Raw genomic sequence first — 19,669 nt, 5'->3', positions numbered from 1 at the left:
TGAAGACAGGGTTACAGTTTAATTGACCAATTAATCGAACAACTTCCTTGCACACTAAAATGCATTGCAAATTTCAGCAGATGCCCACTGATAAATAGTGGTCAACTACATGCATGTATTAGCAAAGCGCAACAGTTTAAAAGGCCCAAAAAGAGCAGGAAAATCAAGTTTCTGTACAGGTAACTCTTTATTTCACTAGCAACCCCTCCAAAAAGCCACTAATAAATTAATCTAATGCCCTTCACATTCATTCTAAGTGCAACAGGCCTTCTGGGCATCAAACCCTTTTACCCTTAGCAAAGTTGGCACATAACACCATTTTTTTTCACCTCGTATGTTCTGTCATCATCATTCTTGTCAGTTGGCAAGCAATTAAAAATGGCTTCATTTACATCCCCCACCTGCCTGATCAGCATTGATTCCTTCCAGCTGAATGAACAAACAGGCAAGTCATTGTTTTTGAGTCAAAAAAAAAAAATCTGAGTTGGTACATCATAAGTGTTTCTTTTTTGGGAGGGCAGGGCAGTGTTCCATCATTGGTTCCGGATAAATGTCATCCCCAGCCATTGTCGTCCTCCCAGTTGAGGTCGTCCCCATCGTCCCAACCGTCTGCTTCTGTCTGTGAAACAGAAAGACACGTTTTCAGTGGTCGGGCCGATTTGTTTGTTTCTGTCCAAGACTTTTTTGTTTCTGTCCAATCGCGTTTCCTACAGCCTCTGTTTATATAATGTGTTAAATATGACATTTCTGTGTGTGCTTCATCCGGCCATCCATTATGATTATTTTTTTTAATAGCCTCATCAGGGTCACGCAGCCAATTGCAGCGTACATGTCGACAAACAAGCATTCACATGCACAATTACACCTGTGGACAATACAGAGCCTTCACTTAACCTAACATGAATCTTTTTGGATTGTCGGAGGAAGCCGGAGCACATGGGGAGAACATTCTAACTCCACAAACACAGGAAGACTGGAATCCAGATTCAAAACTTGGACCTCTGGATTGTGGGACAGAAACCACTACTTCACCATGTTATCCGTATATGGTTTTAATGCCTAAAAGGAAGTCTTGTTTAATCCAAAAATCCTTAACAGATGATTTATGATCGTGACTACCACTTTAATAGATGCCTAAATTAATCACCGGGTGCGTCGTGCTCTGAAAGAAATGTATGCCTCACCTAAATTTAACACAATTCTACCCTCTCGAGGGAAAAGTAACAGGCGGTTCAACTAATTAGATGCAATCTTTTACATACGATATGGACGGTATACATTATATGCTGAAATAATGCTAATCTTGTCTCAATTTACCCACAAATAAACTGTGTGAAATCTGGGCCTGTTTAGTTGAACATAAAGCTATTTTGGCAACAACTGGTCAATTGGACCTTCTGCCATCTAATGGAAGGGCATTTGATATTGTTATGCCCGTCACTACATGTCGCTGGCATAGATGGATGAAGAAAGATACATTATTTGTAGCAAATAAATAATTTCCTTTCAAGATCAAATGGGGGGAAAAAAAGGTAAAACTGGCTCATTTCCAGCAGCACAACGCATGACGTCTCACGGCTGAGTGGTTGGGAATCACCTGGTCTAACAAACACCGTGTTGTGCACTCACCTCAGTCACACTGGCGGCAGCAAACTTGGCAGACAGCATTGTTGTCGTCGTGTCGACAGCAGAGTTGTTTGACGTCAGTCCCGCGTCGCCACGCGCGCTATTAAGTGTGAGCAGAGCCGGCGTGGACATCTTGATCTCCGGCACCATGTCCGCAAACAAATCCAGCTCTGGGTCTACTTCCTGTTGCTGCTGCTTCTTCTTTACCTTGATGGTGAACTCCTCCCCGAGACCTCCCGAGCCCCCGCGGTTCTGCGTCCCAGCGGGCTTGGTGTCCATTGGCGGTCGATTGGCCGGTCGTGCCATTGAGATCAGTTTCAGGGGTTTGGAAGATCCCAGTCTTAGTGGCTCGGCGGTTTGTTTTCCAGCAGGCGGGGTGAATACAACTGCAGCTGCAGGGGAGGCGTCGCTGGTGGCTTCAGTTTCCTCAAAGTCATCCCAAGGCTCTTCTTCAGCTTCTCCTACAGCCTGGCACGTTCTGCCGGCCGGATCCGAGGCCTCGATGAGGATCCGGACCGGCTGGCTCTTTCGGTCCTCGCCGTCGTCTGGATCGCTCCAGTCGGGCCAGTCCTCCCCGCGGCCTTTGGGCGAGTGTGCTGCCTCTTCGGGGCTGGAAGTGTCCGTGTCACCGAGCTGACGGAAGCCATTTAAGGGCAGGGACGTCGGTTTACTGATCCCTGTAACACAAAGACACCTGCCTGTTACACTTCAGAAAAACAGTATATTTCTTTACATTCTCTTTTATGTTTTTATACATTACAGTGCTATTTTTCATGATTAAAAACAGCACGGCTGCAGCTAGCAAATATTTTTAGATTAGATTACAGATTATTTTACAGTTTAATCAGATAAAAATTCATTTTGCATTATTAAAAAATTATTTCAGGATTGTATAACTATTCTTGAATGTTCAGGTACTGCCTGCTTTGCTCCTTGTTTGTCGTCTCCATACTGTATTACTGTCACCTAGGTTAATGAATGTCTATGTACAAAGATGTGCAATGTACATGTGACCTGTGACTAAAACATTCGATAAGATCAGTTTTTAAAAAAAAAGTCCACAAAAAGTTGCCACACCTGATGTCGGCTCCAGCCTGTAGTTTCTTGAACTGTCGCTTTTCCCCCAAAATCGCCTCGCATTGCCCTGAAGGAGGTCTTCCGGCGGTCTGGGGAACAAATTCAAAACCTTGGAAGGCTGCTCTATCTGAGGATAGGAGCCTCCAATGATGTGGACGGGTGACGCTACAATGAGAAAATAAACGTTCAGCTTCCAAACTGGAATCTTAAACTGGGTGCCCTTTGCAGTGTCGACCTACTTTCCGGCGTGGCCTCTGCCGACCTGGTGAACTTGGGAGTGGTGCGTTTAAAGACCTTGGTTCTCTCTCCTCCGACCACCACCTGAGCCCCTAGCAATGGCACCAACACGGCCAGACTCTGCAGCGTCATGGCAACCAGAGCGTCGTTGGTGTCTCTCATTCCAAGCAAAACCTACAGACGGAAAGTGTTTGTGTTTGTCTGTTGTGCAAATTGCCATTTATCATGAAAAACTGGCAAGAGGAGTGAAGACATTAATTATGTAATGTGGACTTTTTTGACTTTGTAGCTTACTTTGAATGGTTTAAAACTATGCAAGAAGCCAGTTATCATGAATGACAACATATATTCAATAAAATGGACCCCTGCTATTCGCGGGGCATAGGTCAGCGTATAGTGAAAAACAGTGTATAATTGACGGCCATTAGAATTGCATTGAAAAAAAAAAAGAAATAATAACTTGACGCCCATTAGAATTGCATTGGGAAAAAAAAAAAGAAAAAATAAGTTGCTTCCCCCCAAAAAAAGAAAAGCAGAAAAAGAAAAAAAGGAGTTTGCGGGTATCCACTGTGGATTCTTATTGTGTTATCTGTCCTCTCTTCCTCCAAAAGAAATCGACCTCATGAAAGTCACAGTGTACCTGAGGTAGGATCTGAATCTTCAGCTCCTCATGGGAGAAGAACTGAGCGTAGATGTGGATGTGCGTTAACAGCACCATCCGCACGTGTTCCTCGTTGACTTTGAAGAGCTTGAGCAGCTGTGGGATGACGTGCTTGCGGTAAAGGGCCACAGACAGCAGGCATTCATCGCCGCTACCGCAATCTGTCCCAGCGGACGAGAGGAGAGTAAATAATTTTGGTAAATGAATTCCTCATAGCGTCACGTCATGTGTCTTTTGTCTTACCTTTCTTTGGCTTAAGGAGATGTGGCAAGAAGCTTTTGACGGCCGTCGGCTCGGCAAACACCAGGGAGTTGAGGAGTTTGGGGACGAGACGTGCAGCGGTCAGATCCTCGGGGAGGCTCTGGACTCTGTCAAGAAGGAACCTGCACAAATGAAAAAAAAAACTGATATATGTCCAATTAAACTTCAAATGACTATTAGGCCAGCATAGTCGACTGGTGGTTAGCAAGTCTGCCTCACAAGTTTGGAGGTTCTCCGCCTTCCTCCTACCTGCCTAAAACATGCATGTTAACCGAGGACTCTGACTTGTCCATAGGTGTGAATGCTCGATTATTTATATGTGCCCTGTGATTGGCTTGTGATCAGTCCAGGGTTGTACCCTTTCCTCTCATGCAAGGTCAGTTGGGCACAAACATAAAAATCAACATTCACACTCACACCAATGAACAACTTAGTCTTCAATGAATCTAACCTGCATGTTTTTGGAATGTGGGAGCAAGCTGGAGTACTCAGGAAAAAATAAATAAAATAAAATAAAAATCATGCAAGGGGCGAGAACATCAAAGTGCCACACAGGAAGGCTGGAGTTAAAGATTCAAACCTGGGATCTCACAGCTGTGAGGCAGACGTGCTAAGCACTAGCACATCGTGTTTCCCCCAAATGAATTTCAACCACGCAAAAAAAAAAAAAAAAAAAATCTTTTGCGCCTCACTTGAAGAACTCATTTTTTTCTTCCTCCGTCTTGAGCGTGAGGCTGGTCAGAAAGTTCATCACTTCCAGAAAGTCGTTCCTGCGCAGAACAACAAGCGTGCTGCGTGTTTAAACAAATAGCAGCTCGGCAAGCGACGACAACGCGACCTCGAGCGCACCTGAAAAAATCATGACTCAGCAGGGAGCTGAGGGAAGGCCGACGAGAGGGGTCAGAGTTCAGCGGGCCCGCCTGCAGCGTCTTTTTCAGACTGTCGGACAGCTCCTGCGACACTGCACGTAGAGGGATGAACGCGTTTATTGTGAAGACATGTTTAGTTTATTAATGAGGTGTGCCGTCATTTTACTCACCATAACCATTCAACAGAGGCAGGACAGCCTCGAGCATGCGTTTATTGTGAAGACATATTTAGTTTATTAATGAGGTGTGCCGTCATTTTACTCACCATAACCATTCAACAGAGGCAGGAGAGCCTCGAGCATGGAGCCAAAAGAGTAACAGTCTCGGGAGTGGGCGTGTTTATCTGGAAGCATTTTAAAGCCCTCTACCTGAAAACAACAAATATCTTTAGGACCCAAAAAAATATATAAAAGTCTTCTTCATTGTGATGAATGGGAAGGGGTGTGTTCGATATGCTGACCTGCTCCTCTGGAGGAACACAGCTGGCATCTCTCACGCTCTGAATGCTCACAAGAAACTGAGAAGAACATCACGCGTCATACTTGACGTTAAAATTTGACGGCAACATGTTTATTTTCAAACACACATACACATACTGTACATACAATGCTTGTATTTCAAATCATCTGCCTCCATTGAAATAAATGGAAATCACAATCTGTTCCAGCTCCACAATTTTTTAAACATTTTTCATAATAAAAAAAGCCCCTTACAGTATTTATTATACTTTATAAAAACATTGTACTAACATCGGTAAAGAATTAAACAGTTTGTGCATCGTGATTTGCTATTTAAATGCTCATTGACATTTTGCGCCTCCTGGTGTGTCAGCCTTGGTCACCAGAGGGCAGTATAAGAGAGAAATACATGATACATGAAGAAGTTCACAACTTAGTGACTCGGTAAACTGCAGTAATATTAGTAGTTTTTCAGAGGCTAAAGAATACACGCCTGTAAGTAATGTTACTGTATATTGTCTGTCTGTGTTGCTGCTCCGTTTCCTCAGTGTGAGGACTGTGTTGATTAAATTTACCCAGGTGAGACGTCACAATAAGGCCAAAATCGGAACTGCTTGCTTAAAGACATATTTTCTGACAAAGGCAGTTCAAAAAGTAAAGTACAGTGGTACCTTGACTCAAAAGCGCACCCACTTAACGAGTCTGCAGAGTTATGAGCCGTCGCACGGTTGATTTTTGGCTTGTTATATGTCCGCTTCGAGGTGTGTCATCCTACCTCTGGAGTTGCTTCAGAGAACTTGCAGACTGTCTCCATCCCTCCTAATTTCCAATGTCCATCTTCACTGACAAATACAGACGAGATGCACACGTTGTTGTGGCTTGATTTACCCTGGCGGTTCAGGACGACAGGTAAGCAAACATCCAATGTATATATATATTTTTTCAATGCTGTTTCTCTAGTGACAGTGGTAGCTGGCTCACTCTCTCGTGCAGAAAGACAATTGCCTGCAAGAGGTCGTAGATTCCCGCACAGATCTCTTCAGGGGAGAGGCTGTCCAGCACCAACTCCAGAGGCTTGACGCGCTCCGTCACCAGGTGGACGCTGCCGTCCTGCACTGAGCAGGACAGGAACCGCAACAGGCACGGGTGCCTCAGGGTCTTCAGGTGCTGCGGCAGATGTCAGTTTCATTGCATTAAGAACTGTAGACTTTGATGACTGAGTGACTTATTATAGGTTTATTATAAAACTGTTTGGACGTGTCTGTACTATTTCTTTTACTATTTGGATTTTGATGGAAAGGGACCTTAAAAAAAAAAAAAAAGTTCATGCCTGAGGAGCTGAGATTCCAGTGTTATCAGACTTGGCTGTTTAGCTTCAAGGTCAACGTCAAGTCTAGAAGTGTAGCAATAAAGCAGATTGAGTGGTTTTGCTGTGAAAGACATGAGCCAAGTACTGGAAGCCCCCTTAGCGCACACGTGTGCAGATGCGCATATTGAGATGGCGAGTTAAATACAATCTTATCAGTACACACAGTGAGAACTTTAAGAAAAGCACAAGTTATCACACGTGAATGCTGTTCTCACATTTTAGCTAATGGCAGGTGTGAGGCTATATTAAATGTTATCAACACATACAGTGGGAAACGCTAGCAAAGTACAAGGTCATATTTTGTATATAAGACCACGTTAGCCCACTGTACAGCCGCCTCTTCCGGGAGATGCTCGAAAATGAATTTGAATTTTTGAGAATAAATTCTTTGGGCTCAGAACCTCCTCGAGGTCCAGTTTCTGTCTCTAGTTGGACTTAATAATTCTCAAGAAAGATTTTAAGGACTTTATCTATTGTAGGAAATAGATTTTTCTCAAAATAAATTTTTTTGGTTGATGATAAACATTACCGTAATTTCTCGTGTATAATGCCCACCCCTGTATAATACGCAAAGTTGTATTAAAAATTCTGAAAAACCCTTCTACCTATGTACAATGCATTTTTACAATGCATGATTTTGCTTCTACCCATATGATCAAAACGTAGTATTATCTTCATTTTGTATTTTATTTGAACATGCAATACTTTCTATTTACTTGTTCTTATTTTGAAATTCACAGCCCGACTGTTATTTGATGTGTACAATTCTTTAAAGACAACATGAAGGACCAGGTGTAACATATTTAATTTAATTTTAATGGGATTCAAATGCTGAAAAAGCATTTCAGAAAAGCAATATCTTTAAACAAAACATAACCATAAAGCAATTAATGATGGTTGTATTTAAAAAAAAAACAATATTTCACAAATTCTGCCTGGGTATGTAAACGTATGAGCACAACTGTACATATATGCAGTCATACGTACCCCTGTCATATTGGAATGAAAATGTAGGCTACATCGTTTTCATAATCTCTAGGTGGCAGTGGCATACTGGAATGAAAGTGTACAGCTTTTTCATAAACTCTAGATGGCAGCATACATTGAGAAAATGTGAAAGTTTTTTTTCATGTTCCACTACACTTATGTATAATGCGCACTATTGACTTTTGGCAATTTTTTGGGGAAAAAATGTGAATTATACAAGAGAAATTACGGTAATATTCAAAATCTTTGCAGTACACAGACACGGAGGGCCCCATGACAGGGTTTTCCTTGGGCCTCCAAAAGACTATATGCAATTCTGCGAATATGACTAAGTTAGTGATTCGGGCACTTTCCGCCTTGAGTGCAAATTCAGGTTAGGTTACCGCCCTAGGAACAGAACTGCCTCATAAACCAAGGACCCGCTGTACTGTGTTAGTTAATACCGTAACCGTGGGCTCAACAGCTGGAATGTGGTGGTGAACATTTCTTTTTATTTTTTTTTTTATTTTTTAATAAACATACCTTAGCTGCTTTATTGACCTTATCTTCATTGCCACGCTTGTGAACAAACACGGAAGCAACCTTTCCGTCCTGGAGCACCGCTGAGAACATGGTGAGACCGAAGGGCAGGGTCAGGAGCGGTTCCTCCAGCGTGCAGCTGCGCACGGCGCTGCTCTCGGCGCCCATGGCCACTCACCTTCCGCTGCACCACACCTGAGGGAGGCCGTGCGCAAAGTCACTCACCGAGACGTGAACGGGCTCTTTCCATATAGCGCTGTGAGATCATATCCATTGTGGATTATACGGTTTAACGTCTTACAGTTTGGGGAAATCTTATGGCGAGTCTCAAGTGAATAGCTTAGTGTGAGACATTAAAGAGCAACACAAAATATACAATGAACATTTTTATTTAGTTAAATCTAAACTCAACAGCATTTTAAGCAACCACAGGTGCCTCAGCTATGTTTAACACACTCATGATTACTATTACTATGTCCCAGAAACTGTTTTCCTGGACACTGTAGGGCACAGGTGTCAAACTTATAACCCGGAGGCCATATCCAGCCCACCACATCAATTTATGTGGCCCACCAAAGCAAAATAAAGGGCTTACTTTGTGTTTCTAGCTAAATTTTAGGGCTGCAACTAGCAATTATTTTAATAATCAATTAATCTGCGAATAGGCAGCACGGTGGACGACTGGTTAGAGTGTCTGCCTCACAGTTCTGAGGACCGGGGTTCAATCCCCGGCCCCGCCTGTGTGGAGTTTGCATGTGCTACCCCGTGCCTACGTGGATTTTCTCCGGGCACTCCGGTTTCCTCCCACAACCCAAAAACATGCATGGTAGGTTCATTGAAGACTCTAAATTGGGCGTAGGTGTGATTGTGAGTCCGAATGGTTGTTTGTTTGTATGTGCCCTGCGATTGGCTGGAAACCAGTTCAGGGTGTACCCCGCCTGCTGCCCGAAGATAGCTGGGATAGGCTCCAGCACTCCCGCGACCCTTGTGAGGATAAGCGGCTCAGAAAATGTATGGATGGATAATCTGCAAATAATTTTTTTTGATTAATCAAAGAATCAGTTTTTAAAAAAAACTTTCATTTTGAGCTCTTGATTAAAAAACAAGACATTATTTCAAAATTGACAGTTCAGTTAAATTAATTCCGATTCTGTTACTGGCTTGGCCCGTAACATCCATCAGAAAATCGGCAAACATGTTGCTCATTGTTTTCCAAAGTAAAAGCAGATGTTTGCAAATGTCTTGTTTTGATTTGACACAAAGATAATCAGTCTGCTTTCATGGAGGACTACAGAAATTGGAGAATATTTAATGTTAAGAGGATGAAATTCCCAGGATTTGGACAGTTGTAAATTAAACTGGCGCGAAACGATTAATCGATTATCAAAATAGTTGCCAATTAATTTGATAATCAGTGAGTTGTCGATTAATTGTTGGAACTCTACTAAATTTATTTGTTCTTTTTATTTTGGCAGAAAATCTGTGCCACAATGTAAACATTTAACAGATATTTAAAGCATTTTCTTTCACCAAATCCCTTGTTAACATAAACTGAACAATAGTTACATACTAACCCTATTTTCTATTTCTGATTTGTTTTTAAATACTGTATTTACAGTTTATACACTAATGATCAATGTAGAAACAGTTGTGTATATGTCATCATTCCATTTATGATTGTTCACATTCATGTGCATGGCCCTCTGAGCCAAATCCGAATTATGAAGTGGCCCACGCCGAAAATGAGTTTGACACCCCTGTCGTAGTGCATTGAAAACATTAAATTTAAAGAACTAGATTTATTAAAAGCCACTGATGGTGTAGTGGTCCATTCGTCTGACTTCGGTGCAGGCACCACCATTTACCTGCTGGACTCCACTGGCAACGGGGAAGACGTTAGCCAAGCCTCGTTAGTTTCCTTGCTAGCTGGCCATTGCTCCGTCTCGCTCTGTAGCCCGGACCGCGTCCAAACCACCATCCGGCGCTTTATAACACTTATTAATTCACGCGAGTAGAATAAACGGTCGAGTTGTTGTTTACAAAAACGAAAGAAAACGAATGAGGATCATCTCCACTATGCTAACGTGCTGTAAACACGGACACTTCCGGTATGGATGAACCCATCCCAGTAGGTTAATACATTCGTAACGTGTAGAAATTCCTATTTACGTCTAGTTGTTGGAGGTATTCCATATATAAGGAAAAGAACAACTCTCACAATCAAAAATACTTCCTAAAATATCTTTTCGCTGATAAAATAAATCGGGACGAAATAAGAACCACCCCTGTTTGCAGTACTAATGGTCTTGACTACAGTGGTGTGAGGTAGTGACGCTTTGGCAATGTGACTTCTGCCATATTGTGGCCAAACAGTTTCTTAAAAGTTCTCCTTTTATTGAACTGATCAAAATATTATTAAAAGGAAAATCGTTTTATTTTATGCATGCACTGCAGGCTCTGGAATTATTCATGTTTTTGTTTTTTTTTGGCTTCAAGATGTTGATTTCAAGTGATAAAAGAACCTTTAAAGTGATATAATAAACTAATATAATATAAAATACCCCAAATATAGTCGTAAATAAAACACTTTTTTTTTTCAATTCCGTTTTTAAATGTTAAAATATTTATCAAACATGAATGCAGCAAAGAAAGTCCTGTGATTCGAGATGACAATTCTGGCTGCGGCCTTTCTTATGTGGTGTTTCTATATGGATCACACAGCAACATGGTGGTAAGGTTGACGTAAAAAGCATTATCCTTATAGCATTCTTGTACAAGTCATTTTCTTAAAGCACAAACTCAACAAACAAGAAGAGTCGAAGTTGCCTTAAACCTTTGCGGATTACCACAGATGATGTGAATTACTGAGAATCTGCGCAGACAAAGAAAAAAAAAATAAAAATTATTAGCAAGTTGTTTTTTTGTTTTTTTTTAACTGATATTGTGACAGTAAGTTAAAACTGACTCAGACAATTTTGCTATTAAACCGTCAAACTATTAAGTTAGGTCACTTTTTTTGTGATGGCTTTCACAATATGTGCATCTAAGGGATGAGTTTAAGTGGGGGAAAAAGAAATGTCTGAATTCAAAAATGTCAACAGAGGAAGTGAAGATATGACTTGTGGTTGGTTACTTTGGCAACAAAGCAGTTGCAGGAAAACAACATTCATGCAGTTCCATTCTGAGAGAAACATGGATGAGCTCGGTAAGGCAACTTTTTAATGTTATTTTCAGTGATTCTCAAATAACTCAGATGACCCTGAGTTTAAAGCAAAGTGATATGTACTCATGATTTAGAACATGTCTTATAGGCGATGTACATGTTACAGCGCATAAAAGTAGTTTCCCCCCGCTCACTAATGTCAATGTTGTCTTTTTTACAACTGCTTGCAGTTTTCGAATGACTAACTTAATGGTGCACTTTCACAGCCTAATGAGATTCAGTGCAAAAAAAGCTGGGCCCAAAATATGCATTAATAAAGTTAATAATGCTCACATTTGATTGACATTCTCAGCGGTATTCAATAAACATGATTGTTTTCGTGGTTCTTTCTAATATGACATTACGTAATATTTAGCAAAATGAGTATGGCAAAAACATTTGCAAAAGCTGTCAGTATAATGCCGAGCAGTTCCACACCACTGACAACTGTATCGTACAATCATCATAACAAACATGTTGTTCGATTAATACCATCATTAATATCTGTGCAGGTGCACCAAGCGTGAATAAACAGGGTTACATAATTGCCACGAGATTCTTTTAGCAAATTTTACTTCTCTAAAACGTTCTGACATCACTTCCTGAGGAAATGTTTGCACAAGTGAAACTCAAAAAGATGACAGAAACATCTTTTGCAATCCGAGATAGGCTTCACAGGAAACATAATCACACCAACCTGTTACACTGTTTACACTGCAAAAAGTGCCATTATTTTGGTGAATGTGTAGACTATAGCGTTTAAATGAATCCTTGTGAGTGTCTGAACGTGTTGTATCGTGTGCCAGATTTGCTTTTGGAGGAGCTAGCCCTCAATCCGACTGCTTCAGAAGGCAGTCATGCAACCTCTGGAGAGGTAAACGTAAAGCAAGCACAATATCCCACTCACACTGAACACAGCTTTCTAATAATTCATTCATTTAATGATTAAAGATCGTGTAAAGTAAATTTGTAAATTCACTCATTCATTCATTCATCTTCCGTTCCGCTCATCCTCACTAGGGTCGCGGGCGGGCTGGAGCCTATCCCAGCTATCTCCGGGCGAGAGGCGGGGTATACCCTGAACTGGTCGCCAGCCAATCGCAGGGCAAATTTGTAGATTTGTTTCGAAATACATATATACATTTTTAAAGATAATAGCTAAAAATGTGCAAAGACTGAGAACTATGTAGTACTCAATTGTGATGATATGCACCTTCCCTTCGGATAGTCCGCTGGCCTGGTGGCTTTAGAGCGCCTCGTTGTAGGCCGTGAGTGCACGCATTGTCAAGGGGCGAGGCGGAAGAGCTGTGACACTGGGGTAACTGGTTACTAGCAGTACCTTAAATGGCAGCCCCTGCTAAAGAAAAACAAATTTAAAAAAAACTGTTTTCGTTGCTGGTCTTGCTGGTGTCACCAGCTTGGTGTTGTTGCCATGTTAGTAGCTGGTGACACCACCAAGACCAGTACAAAAACACAACAAAAACAGCATATGCTGGTGAGCAGCACCTTGCTAGTTGCTGTTTTTTTTTTAGCAGGGTTGGAAGTGGTATTTGATTGACAGTTGACAGTGGAGCAGTGACATGCCCACAGCATCTGAGAGAGGCGAGAACGATTTTTCATGATTATTGAAGCCTCATTTTATATATCAGGTGATTATTATTTTTTTTTAATCATTCAAATTTGTCAGGATTGTTAACAACACTCTTCTCCGTGGTGCCAAATTTACAATTTACATTAATTTTCACTTTACAAAATGAATAACCACATTTGAATGAAAACATTTTAAGAGAAAAAAATGGTTAGATTAATGCAGCAAATATTACAGGACTCTTGATAATGTAAATGTTCGGGAGGCTTATGTACCCCGAGAGCCATACTTTGCTCATCCCTAAAAAAACATTGCTTCATCTCGACACTCTCTCAACCAACAAGTAAATAATTGCAGGACTGAATAGTGAAACATTATCGTTTAAAAGGAAAAACTGAATATTTTGTTGGTTTATTTTATTATTACTTGTTTTTCTGCAGGTGTCAGCTGAGACTAAAAAGGGGTCTTACCTGGGAATTTTCAGGTGTGCACTCATCTAAATACAGACAAATATAACATCCACAGTTGAACACAATCCATTTGTTGACGCTGGTCTGCTTGTTTAGACTTTATTTCTTTATTTGTTTTATTTTTTTCTTTGCCCGTTGACATCAATCATATTTGAGCTCATCCATCATGAACCCTTTACCTGTGCAGGGATTTGTCAAGTAATATTCTCTATATAAATCAATTGTACAATGAAATTAACCATGTAATGACATTAAATACAACTAACAAAAACAAAAGTACGAGCATGACATTTTAGCTTGGCACAAACAACACTGCTTATCACCAAAAGAACCTTCAGTTATATTTCTTTTTTTTGTATCACTCAAACCTGGTATTTGAACAGGGGTGTGTAGACTTTTTATATCAACTTTAATAGGGTATCTAATGTTTGTGGCTCTTATGATGTTTTAGTGAGTCACCCCCTCTCCAGGGAGCTTCCCAGGACTCACCCACCATAGAACTGGACTCAATTTTGCAAGATCTGATGAGCCTGGGATCAGAGGTGAGTCTTGTATTTCTTCACATCTACCTGACAGTCAAAGGTTCCGGGTTTGACCCTTAGCGCCGACCTTTCTGTGTGACTGGCAATCAGTCCAGGGTGTCCCCCTCCTCTCACCCAAAAGTCATCCTGAACAGACTCCAGCTCACCTGATAAGCAGTTAATGAATGAACGGATGGCTGAACTTGTGAACTTTACCACTCTCGTCAAAAGGGGGCAGTGTTGTTCCAATAAGCACACTGATGCAACACCATGTCGCCCTCCCTCAGCTGACCTTTGAGCAAGCGCCTCATGTCCGTCCTCTTATGTCCTCACAGGATGCGGCGGCTTCATCGCTTTTACAGGAGCAGTCTGTTGAGAAGAAAACAAAAGATGGATATCAGGATTTAGATGCAAATGCTTCAGCAAGGAACAAAGACACAGACAGCATTGATGATCTTCTCGGAGGACTGAGCACTGACTTGGAAAAGATCGGCGTCCACACTGCAGCCAAGGGCCACTGTGCCGCTTGTAACAAAGTTATTGTGGGGAAGGTACTAGAAGGCTGCACTAACCAACAACACGGCAACGTGTTGCTGTAGACTTGAATTTTAGGGAAAATATCTTGTATCACCTCTCGCACACACTACTGATATGCTCTCACGTGTAATAATGTATGAGAGCATTTTAGTAGTGTACGTTTGTGAGTAATGTGTGTGAGAGCATTTCAGTAAAGTGTGAGAGTATTAAACCAAATCATTACAGTAGTGTGTGTGAAAGCATTTCAGTAGTATGAGTGAGTGAAAAAACTTCCACGGTGTGTATGACAACGTTCTAGCAAGTGAATGCGAGTGGAAAAAAAAGTTTCAGTACTGTGAGAGTGTTTCAGTAGTGTGTGAGTGAAAATACGCAGTTGGCTGAGAGTATTTCAGTAGTGTCTGAGCATGTTTCATTCGTGTATGTGAGTGAAAAAATTCAGTAGTGCGTGTGATTGAGTTTCAGTTGTGTATTAGAATGTCAATAGTGTGTGTGTGAGAGAGAGAGAATCCTGAATGATGTCCTCGACAGAGCCTCATACGAACTGTTTCTGTGCCGTCTTGCTCAGATAATCACAGCAATGGGTGAAATGTGGCACCCGCAGCACTTTGTGTGTGCGGTGTGTAAGACGGAGCTGAGCACCACAGGCTACTTCGAGAGGGACGGACGTCCGTACTGCAGGAAAGACTACGAGCAGCTTTTCGCGCCGCGCTGCGCCTACTGCAAAGGGCCCATTGTGCAGGTGAAAGGTCATTCATTTGCAGTCATCTATATTAAACCAACAATGGGCACATATTGACAAAAAAATAAATAAATTCACTCCTATGGAAAATGTAGTCTTCAGTGAACCTAACATGCATGAGGGAGGAAACCTCGTACAAAGGAACATATGAAATATAGGACATCTATGCCATTACCATGACAACCCCAGATCACCAACGATAGTGCGGCGTAATGCAATGAACCCCCTCCTATTCGCAGTTTGCTATTCACCAATTCATTGTTGAGCGCCAAAGCCCTGACTAATTAGAAAGTTGCGATTGGTGTCAAGGAAGTGCAGTACATTGAATTCATACATCTTGGCTGTCAGGGAGGGCCTGGGTTGTTTGTCCAAGTTACGGAAAGTCTTAGTTTTGTAAGATGAGTTAGAAATGATAAAGTATTTTGTTATCACTGTTGAGTATATAGGCACTTCTAAAAAAATAAAATAAAATAAATAAATATATGTATATATATATATATATATATATATATATATATATATACATATATTATACAGAGCTGTATGCAGTGCTTCTACAAACTTTGCTTCACTCTTGAAAAATCCGATTTCATTCATATTTATACACATTCTTTAGCATGACTTAGCATCTAACCATTACTTTCCCAATTGGCAAAGGTGTGTTTTGCCTTTGCTGATGAGGCCATTAACATGAGCAGAAAGCCAAGCGTCTCTTATTGCTGCTTTAAAAATCTTTATATATAAGTACCTACCATAGCTAAGACAACATAAGCAACGTTATATGTTATGTAAACAGCCTATTTTTTCCATCCATTTGGGTGATCACGGGTGAGTTGGAGCCTATCCCAGCTTTCACACCTACAGACAATTTAGAGTCTCATGTAGTTTTATTCCACATTTAATACTGTACTTCTCACACTCAATAGAGTTATACAGCATACCAAAGTCAGTCATTGGGGATTAATGTCCAGTAAACTCTGCAAAGTCCAACATAATACCGTAGAGTTGGTAATGGCGATATTATAAGTAATTTGTTGATATTTTGTGTGGCAGAACGTCCTGACAGCTCTGGACCAGACATGGCATCCTGATCACTTCTTCTGCGCACACTGTGGAGACTTCTTTGGCGATGACGGTACCATGACGAAAGCTGTGCAAGGGGCCTTCTGAAAAAGCAGCAACTGAGGTCACTGCAAATGTGTGTTCAAAGGTTTCCTGGAGAAGGATGGGAAGCCTTATTGCTCCAGGGACTTCTACCGCCTCTTTGCTCCCAAGTGCGCAGGCTGCGGGGGGTCAGTGTTGGAGAACTACCTGACTGCAGCCAACGGCACGTGGCACCCGGAGTGCTTCGTCTGCGCGGTGAGCAAATGCTTATTAATACTTTGTTACTGTAATTTTTACTGTAGATTTTTAACTACGTATCTGTACTTTCTCCCACTTACTTTTTTCACCCTCAGCACATTCAAACACATTGAAATAAAAGAGGTAAATAGAGAGGGCTAACGGAAACCGCTGTTGAGAGCTTAATTGATTGAGAGCTTTGGGTTAGGCCCAAGAACAATTAGTGGTGAATGTGTGCTGTGCGTAAAAGCCACAAACATCTGGCGTGAAAAAAAAAATAAAAATCTCTGTTTAATCTGGGGAAAAAAAACAAAAACACATACAGGTAAGATGTATTTTTTTTTTTTTTAGCATAAAAGCCCCCCCATTGTGCCAAGCTATCAAAATAGGAATTGTATATTGACAGTAAAAATTAAATGGCTCTTAAAGTATTTTTTGTATTATTTTGTCACCAGATGGTAGTACCTTTTTATATTCTAAGCATGGAGCTGAATTTCACTCCTTCTACTGTTTTCTGTAACGGGGCCTTGCTACTGACATTATGTGTGTGTCACTAGTACTACTAGATTTTTAGGGTTCAAATTGTATATTTCGCCACAAGATGTGGCGCTACTGCTACTGTAGCTAGGTAGCTCAATTAAAAGGGAGCAGTGGACTTTAAACTGTCAACTGTCAATCAAATATTTCCTACGACCTGGAAAAATATTTGGGCTACTTCGTCTAGCACCTTCCTTATGCCTAAACCTCCCAACATGTTTGAGCTGTGAAAATATATTTGCTTAAAGCCTCCAGTGGCTGGAAAATATCCAACCTGGTCATCGCTGTGCTTTTCACTGCGACAATGAGGCGCTCTAAAGTGGCCACGCCAGTGCGAAGCCCCTAGCCACACATTGGTTGTCAAGTGAGACTTTTTAAAAATGTAATTCCCCCTTGCTCTGTCGTTTTTCCTCTGAGTGATGCGCACACACTCGCGGCCAACAACAAGGCGCTCTACAGTGACCACGCCATCAAACGATTTGAAGGGAAGATGTACTAACAAAACAACAACAAAAAACAGGAAAACTGAAATAGACATTTTAACGCTTTATCTCCGCAACTGTTCAGCAATTAGCTTCAAGCATGTATAATGTATTTAGAGACACATTTCTGAATTCACATACAGGATCTTTAAATAGTCTGTACTTTTTTTACGTTTAATGAAATAAGGAGTTGAATCGGTATTTGTTTTTACACAGCTATCAGTTGTTCTACTTTAAGTAGAGCGTGTTAAGTCCTTTTGCCACCTCTGCCCTTCCAGGACTGTCTGAAGCCCTTCCCTGACAGTCACTTCATGGAGCTTGATGGCCGCCCACTGTGCCAGACGCACTTCCACTCCCGTCAGGGAACTCTGTGCGGCGGCTGCCATCAACCCATCGTGGGCCGCTGCATCTCGGCTCTGGAGAGCAAGTTTCACCCGGAGCACTTTGTGTGTGCCTTCTGTCTGCAGCAGCTCAGCCAGGGAATCTTTAAGGAAAACAAAGGCAGACCATATTGCTCTGCATGCTTTAACAAACTCTTTGTGTAATGTGTAAAGGTGTAAAAACAGCAACATTAAGACTCGGGATTAATAAATGCTTTATCACTGAGGTTAGGATTTAATTGTACACCTAGGGGACAAAAATATTGGGCCACACCCTTTCACCCAAAGGAATCCTAGAGACATTTGAATGAATTCAAATAGCGTGTAGGTCGAATTTGCCAGGGGATATTCAGTTTTTCTTAAAACTAAATTTCATCTTTGTGGCTACACACAAACCCGACACATGTTAATTGAGATAAAAAAAACTGTTCCATTGAAAACCACTGATATTGGCAGTTTGCTGCCACACATTTATCTCAACACAAACCAACGCAGTCTTTAATGTTAAGATTTCAATTTGGTCTACTGCCCACTAGATGATGCTCCTTTTTTCCATTCAAAGCATGCAGCTTTATATTTCAAACTATATTCCGTTACCAGCTGGTGTTACTTTTGTTTTGAAGTTGTTTCAATATTTTGTTTGTGTTAAGTGTGCCTTACTACTGAAATAATAAGCGTGTCACTACTGTACAACTGGCTTTTCCAAGGTTATATACTTTGCCGCCAGATTGCGCTACGTATTCCCATTCAAAGCATGCAGCAAAATTATTATTTTTACTTTATTGTTTTATCTAAACGTGCCTTGCTTTTGAAATACTAAATGTATGTTGCTACAACTACTGGATTTCAAATTAAAAAAATTATCACTTTTCACATCCAAAGTTTCATACCTTCTACTCTTGTGGCGATCATACACAAACCGTGTATGGACAACAACTACTCGTCCTAACTGGTCTTTTAGTACCTGTTTTTGTTCGACGCACACGCAGGAAGACATTCAACTGATGTAGCATATGTAGATTTTGCTCAGGAAGTCTTAAAAGCGCAAATGCCACATCTGTGCTGTCCATGGTCCGCAATAGCCAGTTTGGCGGCGATGCACTAACATATGTCGACACTGAACAAATTCCACTTCTTCAGTCCCCATCCCTCCTCCAAAATAAAAAATTCAATCCATGGATATGTGGTGCATAGTGCGTAAAAGTCACCCAAACGTCTTTGTTCTGGCATTGACATACGGACAAAGACTGTATGCTGGGAGCACGACCGAGCAGCTGCATGCAAGCCTTACATCACCTAACACGTTGCCAAGCATCCAGTGGAGAGTTGAACTCTAGAGTAGTGGAAACTTAGCTTGTGGAGTGACGAAGCATAGTCAATCTACAGTATATGTACAAGTCTGATGGACGTGGCTGAGTTGGTGAATGCCAGGACGATGTTGGCTCTTTGTAAAGCTTGATAGATGAGGGATAATACTCGTCGTTTCAAGGTTGGCCTTAATTCCAGAGAAGGGAAATCACTGGAAATAAACAGACTGAGTAGAAATAATCCAAATAGTAAAAAAAAAAAAAAAAAATACTGTGTATATGTTAAGCTCGGTAACACACACATTCTTTCATGAATGTGATTGCTCCTCTCGCTAGTTATTAATGATGCCTGCCAGCTTGCATAATATAAGTAAACAAAACAATTCAAAATAAACATAAAAACACTCATATGTCAAATAATCTTTTAATAATATTGTACTTAATAAAAATATGCAGTAATGATAATTAAATAGAGTGTAAAGAATGAAATAGTTTTTGTCA

The 19,669-nt window shown here is 41.1% G+C and overlaps 2 protein-coding genes across 4 annotated transcripts; one reads left to right on the top strand and one right to left on the bottom strand.

The window, feature by feature from the left end:
* scyl3 (SCY1-like, kinase-like 3) lies at nt 1-10,234 on the bottom strand. Its single transcript, XM_061780006.1, has 14 exons — nt 9,930-10,234; nt 8,068-8,259; nt 6,171-6,356; nt 5,965-6,078; nt 5,192-5,248; nt 4,997-5,099; nt 4,712-4,823; nt 4,555-4,632; nt 3,845-3,984; nt 3,581-3,762; nt 2,943-3,114; nt 2,704-2,868; nt 1,630-2,303; nt 1-619 (listed from the first exon to the last, which is right to left on the bottom strand). Exons 2-14 carry the CDS (start codon nt 8,230-8,232, stop codon nt 554-556), a joined length of 2,214 nt encoding a protein of 737 aa, XP_061635990.1. The 5' UTR covers nt 8,233-8,259; nt 9,930-10,234; the 3' UTR covers nt 1-553.
* Nucleotides 10,235-11,131: 897 nt separating this feature from the next.
* lpxn (leupaxin) lies at nt 11,132-18,734 on the top strand. Of its 3 annotated transcripts, XM_061780499.1 has the most exons (9): nt 11,132-11,269; nt 12,073-12,140; nt 13,295-13,338; nt 13,776-13,866; nt 14,181-14,396; nt 14,948-15,121; nt 16,175-16,256; nt 16,332-16,480; nt 17,760-18,734. In XM_061780499.1, exons 1-9 carry the CDS (start codon nt 11,140-11,142, stop codon nt 18,024-18,026), a joined length of 1,221 nt encoding a protein of 406 aa, XP_061636483.1. In that variant the 5' UTR covers nt 11,132-11,139; the 3' UTR covers nt 18,027-18,734. The 3 variants fall into 3 exon arrangements, with proteins under 3 accessions (XP_061636483.1, XP_061636485.1, XP_061636484.1); XM_061780501.1 differs by lacking the exon at nt 13,295-13,338 and having other exon boundaries at nt 11,140-11,269; XM_061780500.1 differs by lacking the exon at nt 12,073-12,140 and having other exon boundaries at nt 11,175-11,269.
* Nucleotides 18,735-19,669: the final 935 nt, after the last annotated feature.

The sequence above is a fragment of the Phyllopteryx taeniolatus genome, chromosome 7 (assembly GCF_024500385.1).
Source record: "Phyllopteryx taeniolatus isolate TA_2022b chromosome 7, UOR_Ptae_1.2, whole genome shotgun sequence".
Taxonomy (NCBI): domain Eukaryota; kingdom Metazoa; phylum Chordata; class Actinopteri; order Syngnathiformes; family Syngnathidae; genus Phyllopteryx; species Phyllopteryx taeniolatus.
The sequence above is the reverse complement of the archived record's forward strand: the minus strand, read 5'-3'. Positions and strand labels throughout refer to the sequence as shown.